General features: G+C 43.9%; 2 protein-coding genes across 2 annotated transcripts; both read right to left on the bottom strand.

Moving 5' to 3' along the window:
- Positions 1-2,168: 2,168 nt before the first annotated feature.
- On the bottom strand, positions 2,169-6,494 carry LOC146200885 (uncharacterized). The gene is made up of 3 exons (XM_084592460.1): positions 6,429-6,494; positions 4,059-4,208; positions 2,169-2,537 (listed from the first exon to the last, which is right to left on the bottom strand). Exons 1-3 carry the CDS (start codon positions 6,492-6,494, stop codon positions 2,169-2,171), a joined length of 585 nt encoding a protein of 194 aa, XP_084448586.1.
- Positions 6,495-9,388: 2,894 nt separating this feature from the next.
- LOC146200884 (uncharacterized) lies at positions 9,389-14,490 on the bottom strand. Its single transcript, XM_084592459.1, has 3 exons — positions 14,479-14,490; positions 11,656-11,805; positions 9,389-9,763 (listed from the first exon to the last, which is right to left on the bottom strand). The coding sequence occupies exons 1-3, from the start codon at positions 14,488-14,490 to the stop codon at positions 9,389-9,391; spliced, it is 537 nt and encodes a 178-aa protein (XP_084448585.1).
- Positions 14,491-16,000: the final 1,510 nt, after the last annotated feature.

The following is a 16,000-nucleotide window of genomic DNA, read 5'->3' as shown; positions in this document are numbered from 1 at the left end:
ACCCCTCAAATGCATGTTGTACGCTACTTATGTCAAAGATACGAAATCCGCTTCACGCTTCAAGCCCGTTCAGACTACAGTCGTATCCGTCGTAAGTGTCGTATTTATCGCAGTGCGCATAGCGGCTGGAACTCCCGTTTACGTAGCTTGCGACCGCGCATGTTCACACTTGGCATGTTCACACTCCCACGCTGGCTGCGGACGTTGCGCATCTTACGCTCAATGCGACAGCAGTCTGGACAGGCGCGTTACGTTTTTCGCGCTTACGCTTACGATAATTACGAACGATACGTGCGTTGCGCACATAGTCTCAATGCGGCCTCACTTGCACACTGCTTGGAGGCCGTACAAAACAACTCCGCTTTCTTTATCGTAAATAATTTCAATAGAACAGCAAGTTAAATTATTATTAAACATTCCGCTATTTTAATATCTTAGAAAACTCTCTTGCATTTGTCTCTTGCAAATATTTCTTATCGACACAGAATTTTACACAATATTTATATCGCGCAATCACCATTTATATCTTTTCGGCGTGATCATAATCAGAAGGTTAACAGAACGATTTTACCAGCGTCTTTGGTTCTAACTCGTTCTTTCCCTAACCTAGAAAGACCTGGAACACGTTATCGCCTTTATTAAGAACTATAAATAACCATGATAAGTTTAAAACCGCGATTTAACATGCTTTTCGCTCATGTACATGGAGTGTTAATTTTTCTTCTTTTTTTAACATTTTTGTTTACATTCTTGTTATGTTACCAAGTTTCACAAAACTGTTGAACTACTTATTCGTTACATATGCAAACTTATCATTGTGCACTATGTACTCTGGTTTTCCATGCGTATCGTCATCAGTTTTGACTCGATCGTTTGCATTCTTTTTCATTTGTGTCGTTTATTCATGAGAGCTATTTCTGAAATTGTGTTCCATAATACAACATTTTGGGCGAGTTGGTTACATACATTCATTATTACAGCGCAAAGACGGACGGGACAAGAAGAGGACACACAGCGCTGTTGTGTCCTCTTCTTGTCCCGTCCGTCTTTGCGCTGTAATAATGAATGAAATTGTGTATTGTATTGACCCCTCTCTAATGTAGCCCATACCAAGAGGGTAAAATAAACGCAATGAAATAAAATTGCGATGAGCCATTTCCAAGACGTGGTTCCCTCAATCCCCGAAAGTAGACTTCGTCCGAATTTGATAAAAATCGGCGTCTAACATAATCTGGGTATCGTTCACGGAATGACAGCCTCCACATGTTTTGCGGGTTACCCCAAAACGTTCGTCTCAGGAAACTAAAAATGTGACTTCTTCCGGACTTGACCATTTGCAACGGCAACTAATAAGCAGCATAACTGAGCAAAAAACTACAGAACCTAAAAGGAAACTAGTCACTGAGCACTTAGCTACCCCTGATTTTTTTAGAATCTGGATGATTATTACGACGAACGCTAGAAGCCGGTAGCCTCGAGGCTATCTACCGCATGGGCTCCTAGAATCTTATATCTCTGACTTCGCAGGGGAAGTCTTGTGCAGATGGCATGTAGTTCAACCTCAGTCTTCTTGTTAGAAATTTTTCTTCCGCCACTTTACCAGTAGTTTTAAAATAATGGCCCTTATTTATACGTTACATCCACTTTAAAACTGTCAATTTGATCCATAACAACCTGGTTTAGCCCAAAACTTTCTATCCTCTGTTTAGTAGTTTCAAACTGTTTTCGTGGTAGCCGACAAACAATCCAGTTAGAGCTCCAACAGCGTGTTTCCGTGTCACCAATTCTGCTTTCTATGTCTTAAACAAAGCGATTCATGGAAGAAAGTTGGTTCTGGCAGAACATGTGTGCTTTCTATCTCTTATAGTATCTTTTGTTTTCACGAATTTCGGCTAATCATCCGTTTTTAATATTTTTTATGTGGCGCAATGTACCACTTATTTTCAACTTTCTGTGGCGATTCAGTACTGAACTTCACCTCAACGCATCGTTTAATAGCAACGCCTGGGAGCCGGCAGTAAGCATAAAATACGCAACCACCGGTCATAACAGAACCGAACATTTTTATTATCATGAAGTCGTAGAATTTCTGCACACTACTTGCATCCAGCGGGGACTAGAGGATGCAGCGTCGGGTAGTATGCTCGCGCTTCAAGCGGGGAGTTTGACTATCCTGCCCAGGGACCACCGGCTCCGAATCCGCGTGCAATGGCTGTAGATGCGGAAGCCCACGGTCCGGCTCCCCCGTAGCGACCGGCTACATATCTGCCCGCACCCGGAGCTACGGCTGGAGCCGCGATAGGTTTGGCGTTGAAGACGGCGTCGGCACCGGGTGCAGTTCCCGGCTCGTTGGTGTCCACCGTGGCACGGAAGCCTCCGGCGTCAGCCACGTAGCTCACGGAGCGGTAAAGGCCGTTGGCGTCCCGGTAGCCGTACGTGCCGGTCTTGGCGTTGCTGGCGTCTCCCTGCTCCTTCTGGTAGAGACGGGTCCCGAACTGGTCAGTGGTGTCATAGCCGAAGCTGTACGGTTGGGGAGGCTGAAGAAAAAGGAAGGAAAACCTCGCTTACAATAGCGCTCAATCGGTAAAATTCAATACTCTGGAACATTATTTTGCACTTTGCTTCGCTAAGTATGGATAAGGTGTCGTCTGACTGCAAGATGTCGCCCACTCGCGCACTTGCATACGGTTCCGGCCTCGCAAAGAAATCCTGAGCCATCTGCCGAAACAAGCGTGTATATCGCTCGTATGATGGAATAATGAAATCACTATTTTCATTATCGTCTATGCACATACAAACAAATTACTGCAGTGCAGCTGCTGCTCTAATACTTTTCTCTAGCGGAGAGAAAAGGGGGCGGGAAATTCAGTAGCAAAGGGAACAAAACCCTTCCTAGAGTTTTCTGTTGTCAATACAATTCGGAATCTATCTACAGTTTTGCTTTGTGCAGTTTAAATTGCATGCTAGTTTGCACAGCTGATATGTATGTGTATAGGTGCTGAACTCTTGCTTAGAACGGTATGCGCATTTTAAACATAGGGAAATATTTTAGCCACCATTTGTTCCTGAATATGCCGATGCTGGCACTTGTTTTCTTATTGGCACAAAAGTACTAGGCTCTGATAAGCTGTTTCTTTTTTTAATTTTTAAGTAAGTAATGACATGGTATTGACTTTATGGGCAAACACCAATGGTCTACGGTATGTTAAAAGCACACTTTCTGTCAATAGTATGACACAGTTAAACACGCAGACTATTTAACCAATGTTTTCTGGCGACAGTTTACACGATGAGGTTCTGCAACGAAGCCTCTTGTCTGGCACATCTAGTAAAGTGTTTTACCAAGGTCTATCGCTTGCTGCATATTAGTGAAACTTTTGTTAGGGCGGAACGCTTGTGTTTTTTCCCTTTACGGTTTTGATTTTTTTACATGACTAGATGACAATGTTATGTATACATATGTATGATAAGAAATGTGATTGCACTACGTATGTATAGCACACCTTCTGTCAGACACTTCCTTCAGGTTTCTGGAAGTTTAAATATGTGAGTAGATATGCAAGAGTACAATAAATTCTCTTGCTGGTCTTTTAAACAATAAAGATGTGCCGCCTTCATCGACACCTCTTTGATTGTTAAAAAATACTTCTTTTATAATCGTGGAAAAAGTGTAATTACGGGTTACTTTTAAATTCTAAGGATGCATTCGCCTTGCACCGTGACCTCTGCGATCGCTCTAGCCGGAATCTCTGCATGTAAAAACGAGGGCAGATTCCGCATCCTATTCCACATCTATCATGATGGAAAGTCATATAGAGTACTGATGTAAGCAAGGGCCGATAATATAGAACCACAGAAAGAGCTCTGCTGACAGCTGAACCCGATCTCAGTTCGAACGTTATAAGCATTCGCGCGAGTCTGCCCTACTGGAATTGTTCACTTTCCCGAATACAACGTAAACAGAAAGAAAAATTCAACATCGCCTATGCAGTTTGACGGTGAAGGGGGTAGGGGGAGGGGCTATTCTTATTCTTCTTTTCTTATTAACCTATACGTACGTAAGAGGCACCAGCAGCGGAGAAGCCAGGAGTAGCCGCCGCAGCAAAGATGGGACCCCGCAAACCTGCGCCTTGGAATCCATATCGTCCACCGCCGCCGAACACATTGCCCGCACGCACAAAGGCGACTAGGGAAAAAAGCACGGCAACCTGAAAAAGCAGCATCGACCACTTTTAAAATGGGATAGTTCTTGGTGCTGCAGATGATATTGAAGTCGTTTGTGTTTGTATCAATATTTTTAGAGAAATATGGCCGTAAAAGCTATGCCCTTTTGTGTGTGCTAATTTTTATGCTTCCAGAGAACTGCAATAATAGTAGACATCACTGAAATAAATTAGTCCGAGTTCATAGTTCATAAGTTCATAGGCACCAACTAGATTACATCTGCAAGCGCTTCAGAAATTAAAGCAAACAGCGCATCGAATGGTTGCATGCGCCTTTCAAACTGGGCCTTAATGAAATGGGTATTACAAAAATTAAATACTTGCCTCAAATCTCACGTTGTGCGCGATGTGGTCGCTGACATACGACCCATACTTACTTAGCCTTCACGATAACAGCTTATCTTCTATAATCTGCTCAACAGTATGCACATGGCTGACTAACAGCTCTCCCTTTTTGACATTTGTGCTTTGTCGGCTATTTTCTTAAACCACATCGAAGCCTGTACATTGCTGCACACTCGCTTAAACGCCACTTCGTCCAAGCACGAGTTTGAAAAGTAGAAGCAGAAGCACGCGCACAAGACAGCTTTCTTTCAGCACGGAAATGCAAGCGCCCGCAAAGCGAGTAGACTGCGGTCAGGGCGCCCGCGCGCGCTAGCAGCTGTAAACAACGCGAGAGACAAAGAACGCGAGCGGGCGCAAAGCGAGTTGTTCCCGCGTGCAGAGGCTGCAAATACACGAAAGTCTACAGGCGAGCTACTCACTCTGCCCGACCGATTACATGGCGTTGGCCCGAGAGGGCGCTGTTTACTGGCGCCCGCAGCGCCACCCTGCTATGCTTGGGTCCCATATTGCCGCGGAAACTTCAAAATTGTATTTGTTGTTTTTTAGCAGCCGACGGCGTGCGGCCTTATCACTCTGATTGCGGCACGCCATCTTTGCTTGTTATTACTCTATGTCACGAGACGCACCTTTATCAGTTTTTTTGTCGCGCAAAAAACGCCGAGATCTGCCTCGAAGATTCCAGCCACTCGCCTATGTTTCTGCAATGTTCAAGGTTGTGCTAGTAACAGTTTGCGTATTAATCTAGACAGTTTTGAGCCGCCTTTAAATTGAGTGTTGACGTGTGCGACAGCCATTCTTTGTTCACCAACCGCCGAGCATGATTGTTGCTATCACCGCTGCCAAAATGCTTAGTTCTTTTAAGGGTGCAAGTCAGCCCAATAAGCAGTTTCTTCAATTGTGTCATCAACCTTTTCACCTCCATGTAACATCTGATGGAAGTGCTGCCCTTGACCCTTCAAGCGAAGACCCCAGCCTTGTTCCTGTGTCTTCGCCTGTGGCCCTGGGGAACCAACCTGTGGCCCTGGTTTTCTTGTGGCCCTGGGGAACCAGCCTACACGTCACTGAGCCAGCCGCCCACTTCAATGGCTCCAACCCGGTTGCTGTCTGACCTCGTTCGACCCCGGAATTCATCAACTTTGAAAATGCTCCAGTCAAGAGAACCGGTTGCCTTTATGTAACCCCGTGGGCCCCTTCCCCCCCCCCCTTTTTTCAAGGACTGCCCACTGAAGATGTGGAAGACTGTATGGTCTTTTTCGACCATGTGACAGAATTCAACGTCTAGAACGACAAAGCGAAGGTAAGGCAAGTCTGTTTTGCTCTTGGAAAGATCTGCCCGTATATGGTTCGAAAATCACGATGCTGGTTTAAAGGGTTGGGATATTTTCAAAAATGGGTTTTGGCTGTCTTTGCCTCTGTGGTTAAGAAGAGAGCCAAGGCCCTCCTTCAATTCGATCTTCAACTCCCTAATTAGCCTATACTGCCTCCACGACCAATCCCAGTAAGATGCACCTGGCCAATTCCGTCCGCCCCCATTTGACATCAACCTGGCATTAACCCCCAGCTGAAAAGACCAGATTTGCAGTCTTCTTTGAAGCTACAGTGAGCGCTTCTCTTCATCATCGACGCGACGACAAAGACCACTTGCCAAGCACCGCCTTATAACGGACGAACACGCCGGACCTCTGCGCCAAAGCCCCTGCCGCGTATCGCCGCTTGAACGCCAAGCCATCCGTAAGCAAGTCGATGAAATGCTTCCTGACGACGTTATCTAGCCATCAAAAAACACCTGGGCGGCATCAGTCGTTCTGGTGAAGAAGAAAGACGGGTAACTTCGCTCCAGCGTCAAGTACCGCTCCGCACCTGCGACATTTCAATGAGTAATGGGAACTCTGCTGGTGGGCGTGAAGTGGCAGATTTGTCTGGCATACTTGTATGATGTCATTGTCTTCACCTCTAACATTGAAGGCCACCTAGAAATGCTTCGGACAGTGCTAGAAGGTATGACGTCATCCGGGGTAACGTTGATAATAGAGAAGTTGAACTTTGTCTTAAAGGAACAGGGGTTCCTGCATCTTTTTTATTTTTTTAGCACGGAAGGTGTTCGTCCTGACCCTGAGAAAACGGCTACGATCGCTACGAGCTTCAAAAGCTTTCAACGTCGTTCTTCATCACTGGCTGCTGTTCAGTATTTCCAGTTTTATTATTGTCCTGGGTTCACCTGCTGTTATATAGATCAGTATAGAAATTCCTCATCTATTTATACTATCTTGCCCATTTTCGTGATGGTATTGCCCACATTGTGCTTTACCGCGTACAACTGATTTTTGCGTATGCCTAATTTTCTCTTGACCGATTTAAGGCTGCTGCCGTTGTTTAGAGTACGCTCAATTTTCTCCCCATTGTACTTCGTTAAATCGGACACTTTGCACCTTGATTACATTTTATAGCTCTGCCAATTCCATCTTGTCGGTTGCGCCCGAGGCTTTCATGCTTTCGAGTTCCTTAACAAAGCCTTTCGTCTGCTGAGATAATTTGCCGGTATCCTCTCTAACTATCCTACCGCCTAACTTTACCGCTATTCAGTAATGATATCTCTGAATGTATCGTTTATAGCTTCGCACAAAGATCGCCATCCTCGGTTAAAGCTGAATGTCTATTATGTAGAGAGGGCCTAATAAGATCGTCAAAAGCTCTCCCGCATTTGTCTCTTGCACAGAATTTATTGACGATGCAGTATTTTAAACAATATTTATATCGGACCGCCACCATTTCTTTCTTTTAGGCAAGGCCATAATCAGAAGGTGAGCAGAACAAATTCCAACTGGGTAATTTCTTCGAATTCATTTTTTCTCTAATCTAGTAAGACCTGGAACAAGTTATCGCCTTTACTATTAACTATAAATAACCGTGATAAGTTTGTACCCGCGCTTTAACATGCTTTTCGTTCATCTATATCGAGTGTTAGTTTTTCTTCATTTTTATTCTTTAACATTTTGGTTTTGTTCTCATTATATGAGCAACAAGTTTCACAGAACTGTTGACCTACTTATTTGTTACATATGCAAACTTGTCATTGTGTACTCTGTATTTTGGTATGCCATGTGTATTGTCATCAATTTTGACTCAATATTTTGCATTCTCTTTCATTTGCGTCGTTTATTTGTGCGAGCAATTTCAGATATTTCGTATTGCATTGAACCCTCCCCTCTCTAATGTCGCCCTTACCCAGAGGGTAAAATAAATGAAATAAAATTGCGATGAGCCACTTCCAAAATGTGGTCCCCTCAACGCCCGAAGTCAGACTTCATCCGAATAAGATTAATATCGGTATGTAAGATAATCTTGGTATCACTCACTGTATTCCGGTCTCCACATTTTTTGCGGGTTACCCCAAAACTTTGGTCCCATGAAACTCAAAATTTGACTACGTCCGAATTTGACCAATAGCAACGGCAACTAAGCAACATAAGTGAGCAAAGAACTGCAGAACATATAACAAAACTAGGCACTGAACACATAACTACCCTTGTAATGTTTTAGAATCTGGGAATTATTACAGCCGGCAGCCTGAGGGCTTTCTGCGGCATGGGCTCCTTGACTCTCATATCTGCGACTTCTTAGGCTACGACTTGTGCAGAGAGCATGTAGTTTATCAATTTCAGTCTTTTTGCAGAATTGTCCTCCCTGCACTTTACCAGTAGTTTGAAAATATTAGCCCTTATTTCATTCATTACACACATTTGAAACTGTCAATTTGATCCACCACAACTTGGTTTAGCCCGAAACTTTCTCTCCTGTGTTTAGTAGTTTCAACGTGTTTTCGAGGTAGCCGACAAATAAGCTCCAACAGCGTGTTTCCGTGTCGCAAATTCTGCTTTCTATGTCTTACACAAGGCAATTTATGAAAGAAAGTTGGTTCTGGCAAAACATGTGTGCTTTCTATCACTGACATTATTCTATTTTTTCACGAATAATGGCTAATCGTCCGGTTTTCGTTTTTTTTTTATTTGGCGCAATGTACGATTTATTTTCAGCTTTTTGTTCCAATTCAGTATTGGAATTCAGTATGTACGAAATTTTTCAAGAGAACGCAACCCCGTAGCTGAACATTCAGAAGATTCCGACCACAGAATAAATTTCGAAGAAACGTTCATCTTGGAGACCGAGACCAATTACCGCAAAAGACGCCTCCTCGAGTCATGGCACATACAGTCTACCGCAAATAACATCAACCGGACAATAGGCAACCTCCCTGCTGTATACTTGCAAGGTCTTCGCTCCCTCCTGGCCACTTCACAGAAGAAAAGAAAAAAGTCGCCAGCGAGCACACCTGCACCTGTGGCACCCTCACTCGTCTAAACCCCCCTCCTTCCTTCTCATTCCTTTCACACACATCTCCCATCCCCATTCCCCCCCCCCCCCCCTCACCTTCTTCTCCCCCTCGACCATTCCTTTACTTATAGCTGCACGCAGCCCCGCGTCATGCACCCCTGAAGAAGGAGCCGAGCCGGCTCCGAAACGTCGGGTTTTATAAAATAAAAGTGTTGGTTGGAGAAATTTCAAATTTTATTTAGTTATCAACCCAACCAGGCAGGCAAATCTGTCGAAATGTTTAGCTTTGGAATTCACCTCAACGCATCCTTCAATAGCAACGCTTGGGAGTGGGCAGTAAGCATAGAACATGTTACCACCGTTCATAACATAACCAAACATTCTTTATTTTAACGAAGTTGCAGAATTTCTGCACTCCACTTGCATCCAGCTTGGACTAGAGGATGCAACTCTGGAATGCATGCTCGCGCTTCATACGGGGAGTTTGACTATCCCGCCCAGGGACCACCGGCTCCGAATCCGCGTGCAATGGCTGTAGATGCGGAAGCCCACGGTCCGGCTCCCCCGGAGCGACCAGCTGTGTACCTGCCCGCACCCGGAGCTACGGCTGGAGCCGCGACGGGTTTGGCGTTGAAGACGGCGTCGGCGCTGGCACCGGGTGCAGTTCCCGGCTCGTTGGTGTCCACTGTGGCACGGAAGCCTCCGGCGTCGGCCACGTAGCTCACGGTGCGGTAAAGGTCGTTGGCGTCCCGGTAGCCGTACGTGCCGGTCTTGGCGTTGCTGGCGTCTCCCTGCTCCTTTTGATACAGACGGGTCCCGAACTCGTCAGTGGTGTCGTATCCAAAGCTGTACGGTTGGGGAGGCTGGAGAAACGACAAGAGAGGCTTTCTATAGCATTATGCCACAACACTGAACGCAGTCGGTTGTGAATACTGAGGTCATCCTATCATCATATACTCTATTGCGTGGTATTGTGTTGTACATTAGAGCTAACGTTCATACCTTTATTTGATGTGAAAAACGCCACATTGGAGGTTTCATCAGTTGTATCGACAACTCGCTTTTTTTTGACGTCTATTGCCTGCACGCCGTACATTAAAGGCTTGTGTTTCGAGTCGAGTTGAATGCTACTGCCGAGATCGAGATCGAAACCGCGCCCTCGTGCTCAGGAATCGAGTGCCCTATCCATCTAGTTTGCGGGTCTTGTTATCGGATGCGACAAGGAGGTCCACAAGTGGTACAATACAAGAATAGTGGCATGTTAGCGCCCGCTTTTAAGGCTTTGAGACGCTGCTCGAGCTGTGTGGAGCGCCCATTTAAAGTGAATCTAACGGACGAAATATCACTAAAGAACAGTGCACATCTATAGCTTCATTAACCTATCACTTCTGTATAAGTTGAGCCGACAGCTTAATTTGGCAGCTTTTCTATCAAATAATTTGTTGATTTCAGAATCACAGGAGTAGAATAAATTAGCTTTTTCTGGGACTTCCCATCTGTACAGTTACAAGCACGTCGGGCCGGCGCTTCTCAAATATTTAATGTTATCTCTTTCGACGGCAGTTGGTGAGCGCTTCATTGACTGAAACATCTTTTTTTTTCTGAGAAAGAGCAAACGAAAGTGTGCAATAATCTAACAAATGTGCTCTAGTTTCACGGTGGTAGTGTGGTCAAATGCCACCGATCCATAACTGCTTTTCACTTGGATGAGCCAGAGGGTTATCTTCAACAAACATGCGGATGAAATATCGGAGTACATTCTCGAAACGAAATGAAGCGAACGCGTGAAAAACATATTTGTGTAATGTCCATAAATGCTTACTAGGTACTTCCATTGGCATCAGTTTTACTTTACCAAGAGGACTACAAATACCCGGAACGGTGGTGCAGTGGTAGGGCCCTCCACTGCTACGCTCAAGGATGAGAGCTCGAATCGCGTCCTTTGCGACCGCTCCTCGATGGTGTGGAAAGAAAAGGCACCCAGGTGGTGTGCGATGTAAATGTGCGGTAAAAACCTAAGTGGCCGAAATTTTCGGAGCAATCCAATAGGAGCCCTGCGCCTGTCATAGTCCGAGTCATTTTGGGAAGTTAAACCCCATAAACGAAGCCAAACAACTGCGCAGAGCTCTCTGCAAGAACTTGTTTTCTTCTTTTTACGAAAATTTTGATGTGAAGTATGATTTGTTGTGATATGTGGTATAGATGAAGACACACATTTTGCTTTGAAAGCCCTTGTGCAAGCAAAAATGTGGCCACAGCCGGGTGCATTCAGCGTTGAGAATTAACGCATTCTTGCATAGTTCAGTCATAAATTCAGAATATCCAGTTCTGGTAACAGAACAGAAAAGTTCTGCTCTGTTACCAGAACTGGATATTCTGAATTGTAGGCGGCTAGAATTTTGGGTCTCGAGGGATAAATATTTGAATCATTTGCACTTGTGGGACTTATCAACCTGCAATGTAGCCAACGCTGCCATTCTGCGGATAATTTTAGTATTAGAGAACTAGAAGAATATACTACTTTTCATTCGTGGTTGGTGAAATTCGAAAATAGCTCACTGGCTTCGATTTTGATTGCTAGCGTATCGGCTGCGCAAATCAAGCATACGGTTGAGGAAGCGTAGGCTAAAACTATACAAATTGCGTTCTGCCCTTAAACTTCGACAATATCCTACGCTGCATGTGATGTAAGCAAGCTTGACAACAGTTTGGTCAAAAGAGCACCGGAACCATATTTCGGCTAGGTTTTACGCACGAAAGAGGGTCCAGCAGTGGAGAAGCCAGGAGTATCTGCCGCCGCAAAGATAGGTCCCTGGAAACCTGCGCCTTGGAATCCATATCGTCCACCGCCGCCGAACACATTCCCCGCGCCCACAAAGGCGACCATGGGGAGTAGCAGGGTAGCCTGGAGAAAGAGCGATAAACATTTCAAATGAAATGAAGATTGCCTGTTTACTACGACTAATTTTCATTGCACTTGTAATCACTCCCTTTTCGCGTCTACCTGGTGCCATGACGTGAAAGTCTGTCCTGCGCAAATAAACGAGTTCATTAGAATACCTGATACGAGGTGCTGGTGTGAACCCATAATTTGTTTTCAAGGAATATCATCAGAATGCTGAGACCCGCAAAATAGTGTTCTTTGTTGGCAATCGAAGGCATTGATCCGAAACGTACGGGCCGCTTAAGAACCCTTACGTACGAATAATCAATTCTTTGTGTTGGTCACATGAGTTGTTGGCCATACGGACTGCTGAAATGAAGAGGTCTTTCCAAATGTTTTTGTACACCACTGTCTATATCTGTTGTGGTCATAACTGAAATTCTTACCGCGGTAAGCTACCAGCATCTGGGCATCATCTCTTTTGTTGATGACGTCCGAAGAAGTTAGCACAGCTTTTTACTACCTTATCCGGTGCAACGTAGAATTTTCATGGTGATAAAATAGATGTTCTTTTTTTCAAAATTAATGCATAGCGGTTACCATTAGGATCAACCATTTTTGCATAACTGCATGCTCATTGCCTCTGAGGACAAAAAATTGAGTTCGAAAGCGAATACATTATCTCACGTTGAAAGCAATGCTGTAAGCAATATCATCATCATCAACAGTGGAAGCAGCAACATCCTCGCTATACGGCCACATAAGAGGGGAAGGCCTCTTCCATATTCTTTCAATCAACCCTGTCCTTTGCTAGCTACAACCACTGGACCCTTGCGAACTTCTTAATCTCATCCGCCCCCTTCTAGGCTTTCTTTTCCTGCACTTGGAAGCTAGTTTGTTACCCTATGCAACCATCGCTTATCCTCTTTTCACACTACATGCCCATGCCCATTTCTACTTCTTGATTTCCACTACATATAAAAATTATGGAAATATATAAGAAATCTAGCCTGCGAATATAGTTTGCGCTACCAAATTTCGGTCAGTAATTGGTGCTTTGTTTATGGAGCCTAGGGCTTAATAGCAATTGGACTGCAGACAGTGTTCTAATCACAAAAGGATGACCGGTATGCAAACCATCGGCTTACACAGCTATAAAGGACAAGAATACAAAATACGAACTCTGACGTGGGCGACACATACTACGCCAGTACAGTCAATGCGCCGAGTCATTGACAAACAATTTTCGGCACAGGTTTCATACGTAACATTGTACGATCATTCACTTCAAAAGGTTGCATCCAATCATATTAGCTAATGACTTGTGCAGTTGAAATATGCCGGCAGGAAAACCTTGCAATCAATTTATCGCCAATACCTCTCTTATGCGCTGCTAGGAGATCGTGAATATTGCTAGAAATTTGGACATAATAAACTTATGCTGCCCTATGAGAATGAAGATAACTTCAACTCTCTTGGACGATCATTTGAGAATCATTCACTCTTCTGAAAGAGCCATGAACACATACTGCGGAGGTTTGGGCGAAATAAAGCCTTAGCATGCTAATTTCATTGTCAAGTTTTAAAAGGATTTTGTGCCTTTTGTTACTGACGCACATTTCTTTCAGCGTGGACACGTGAAATCTCTGCGTTACAAGTTATTCCTGGCATATTAACGCTGGAATATATCAAGTACCTAGGTTTGTACAGTAATGCACATTCAAACTATTTATTTTCTTAATCAGAGTGAGGAATGTTGAATAAGAATATAAAGCTATGGCGGTGTCGGCGGTGCTTAATCTCTTTGTAAATCTCTTAGCTCGCGAATATAAACTGTTTTTCTCAAAAGTGACTCTTAGCAATGTTATACCCCAGTCAAGTGTGCAACTTAAAATGCAGCTATGGAGAGTGCACTTCGCAGCTCTTAAGACACTTTACGCTACCCAGCGCTAAACTTGAAACCGGAGTGCACTCGCATTAGCACTCGTAGATACGAAACTGGCAACAACAAAAGCATATTTTTTGTTAAGAAATTGGAACATCCAGGCGTAAAGTTCAGAATACTGCTATTTAATGTAGTAAAAACAAAAAAAAATGCTTCAAATTTGACACCTTGTCATGATTCGGAAATCCCCCCTCAACAAATGCCATGAACAACAAAGACCACCACCTATTTGAAAATGGCGTCGCCGCAGTGGCGCACCGCGCTTAATTTGGAAGTTGCGTACACGGTTACATCATGTTTTTGTAATGTAATATTTTGCCCGTCGCTATTATAAAACGATTCTTTAAACAAAAATATATACAAAACACGTAAGATCAGCTCGTATGCATATCTTATTACATAGTACATTTTGTAACGAAGAAATATCTGCCGGCGAGACTATGCACTCGGCCCTCAAAGTCTGTTTTGCGAACGCACTCCGGCCCTGAGTGCGCACTTTGCCAAGTGCACTTATGTTGCGCCCTTTAGCAGCGGTAGAGTGAACTTTTCGCAAGTGACACTCGCCGTAAGTGCACTTTAATTTGCACGCTTGATAGGGATATTATTTGTGCTTCAACACCTTTATCCTTAGATCCCAGTAATATGTTGCAGTATTTAGTTAGTTAACGATACAGCAGCACACAGTTATTTAACACCATGTTTTTATATAGTAACCGCATTGCGTAACTGATTTCCGGTTGACTTCTTACCTTGGATATCATATCCACGGGACGTGTAACCACAAACTGGAGCTCGCTGAATCGGCAGCGGCAAATGCGACGTCCACTACGCTGCAGCCGCCTTTTATACACGTCCTCTGCTTGTATGCAACTAAATGCTTGTCATCGTAAGGGAGGAGGCCAGCCTTTTCTCTCTCTTCATCTCTATGCCTAACGGGATTTTCTCACGGGGCTGCGGACGGCGGTGGCTACGCCGTGACGAGTCAACTTTTTTTTTTCTGGCATTACCACAGTCCCTGTAGCGGCGTAATGGCCTCGACTGCTCGCCTCTCGCTCTGTAACACCAAGAGGCTTGCGGCATTGCGACCATGCTGCATGGTTTCGTTTTGTAGCGAAAATTGTGTGCTCGTGCATTTTTAGGCTGACAGGACACAATATTCTTGTTATCGTTTTTAGCATATTTTCGCTGAATGGTGCCCTTGCTATATTCCAGCGTTTTGTTATGGCCAAACTTCAAACCACCATTCCTAAACATGTCTAAGAGTAATTGAATCTTGCACTCCTTATTTTTAACTTTTGCTTTTTATTAGCTTATCTATTTTAGCTGGAATATTTTCAGGGTCACTAAACGCATTGAAGAGGAGAGTGGGTAGCAAAAATAAATAAATAAATAAAAAAATAATTATTTACAGGGGCATGAATTTCAATAATAGCAACATAGTACGATATATGCAAATTTCATTATGCAGTAAATTGCAGCGCTATAGTCCTGTCAGTACATGAAATTAGCTAAAACGGCGAGGAAATTCCCGTTATTGGTGGTGGAAACAATATTGGCCGGAAGGTGCTTTCGTTGAGTCAATATTCGAGGTATGAACGTCTGCTGAAAAGCGTGTGTATTATACCAACGAAGGTCGAATTTAAAATAATTATTGATGGAATGTGATAGTTCAATTTCGTATATCAATGAAAAACTGAGAGCCCCCCCTCCCCCCACCTCCCCCCCAAAAAATGAATTTTTGCCCTTCCGCGGGGTAGGGATACTTAATGAGGTTGAAAAAAAAATATTTTTTGCAGGATAGGATAATGATGATACACCTTGAGGTTATATTTGGCGGCACGACGTTGATGACGGAAGCTGAAGATCTAATTTCTTGGCTGCAGTACTTTTAGTGCGGGTTTAACTGGAATAGTTGAAACGAAAGGTAATTTTTAAAGCTCTCAATGGCTATGTTTAGTTATTCGTAGCCTGTATCGCATACGGGTGATGCAGACCCTTACTTTCGGTTCATTATTAAAATTCTGAGATAAGTTCAAATATATGTGCTCATGGTTTGTTATATATTTACTAGTCTTAAGGGAACCCTATTCAAGAAGTAAATACGCGGGGCATTTTATTTCATGCTGCTGGCACCAATGTACCCTTACTAAGGTTGAGTCGCTTTAGGCATATTTCATGCAACTCAACAATCGCAGAGATAACCATCTGGAGATAGTTATCATTAAAACATCTGATTTCGCTGAAAATACACCCATCATGGGGATAAAATAT

The sequence above is a fragment of the Amblyomma maculatum genome, chromosome 2 (genome assembly GCF_055883805.1).
Source record: "Amblyomma maculatum isolate TAMU_Amacu chromosome 2, ASM5588380v1, whole genome shotgun sequence".
NCBI classification, from domain to species: Eukaryota; Metazoa; Arthropoda; class Arachnida; order Ixodida; family Ixodidae; genus Amblyomma; species Amblyomma maculatum.
The sequence above is the reverse complement of the archived record's forward strand: the minus strand, read 5'-3'. Positions and strand labels throughout refer to the sequence as shown.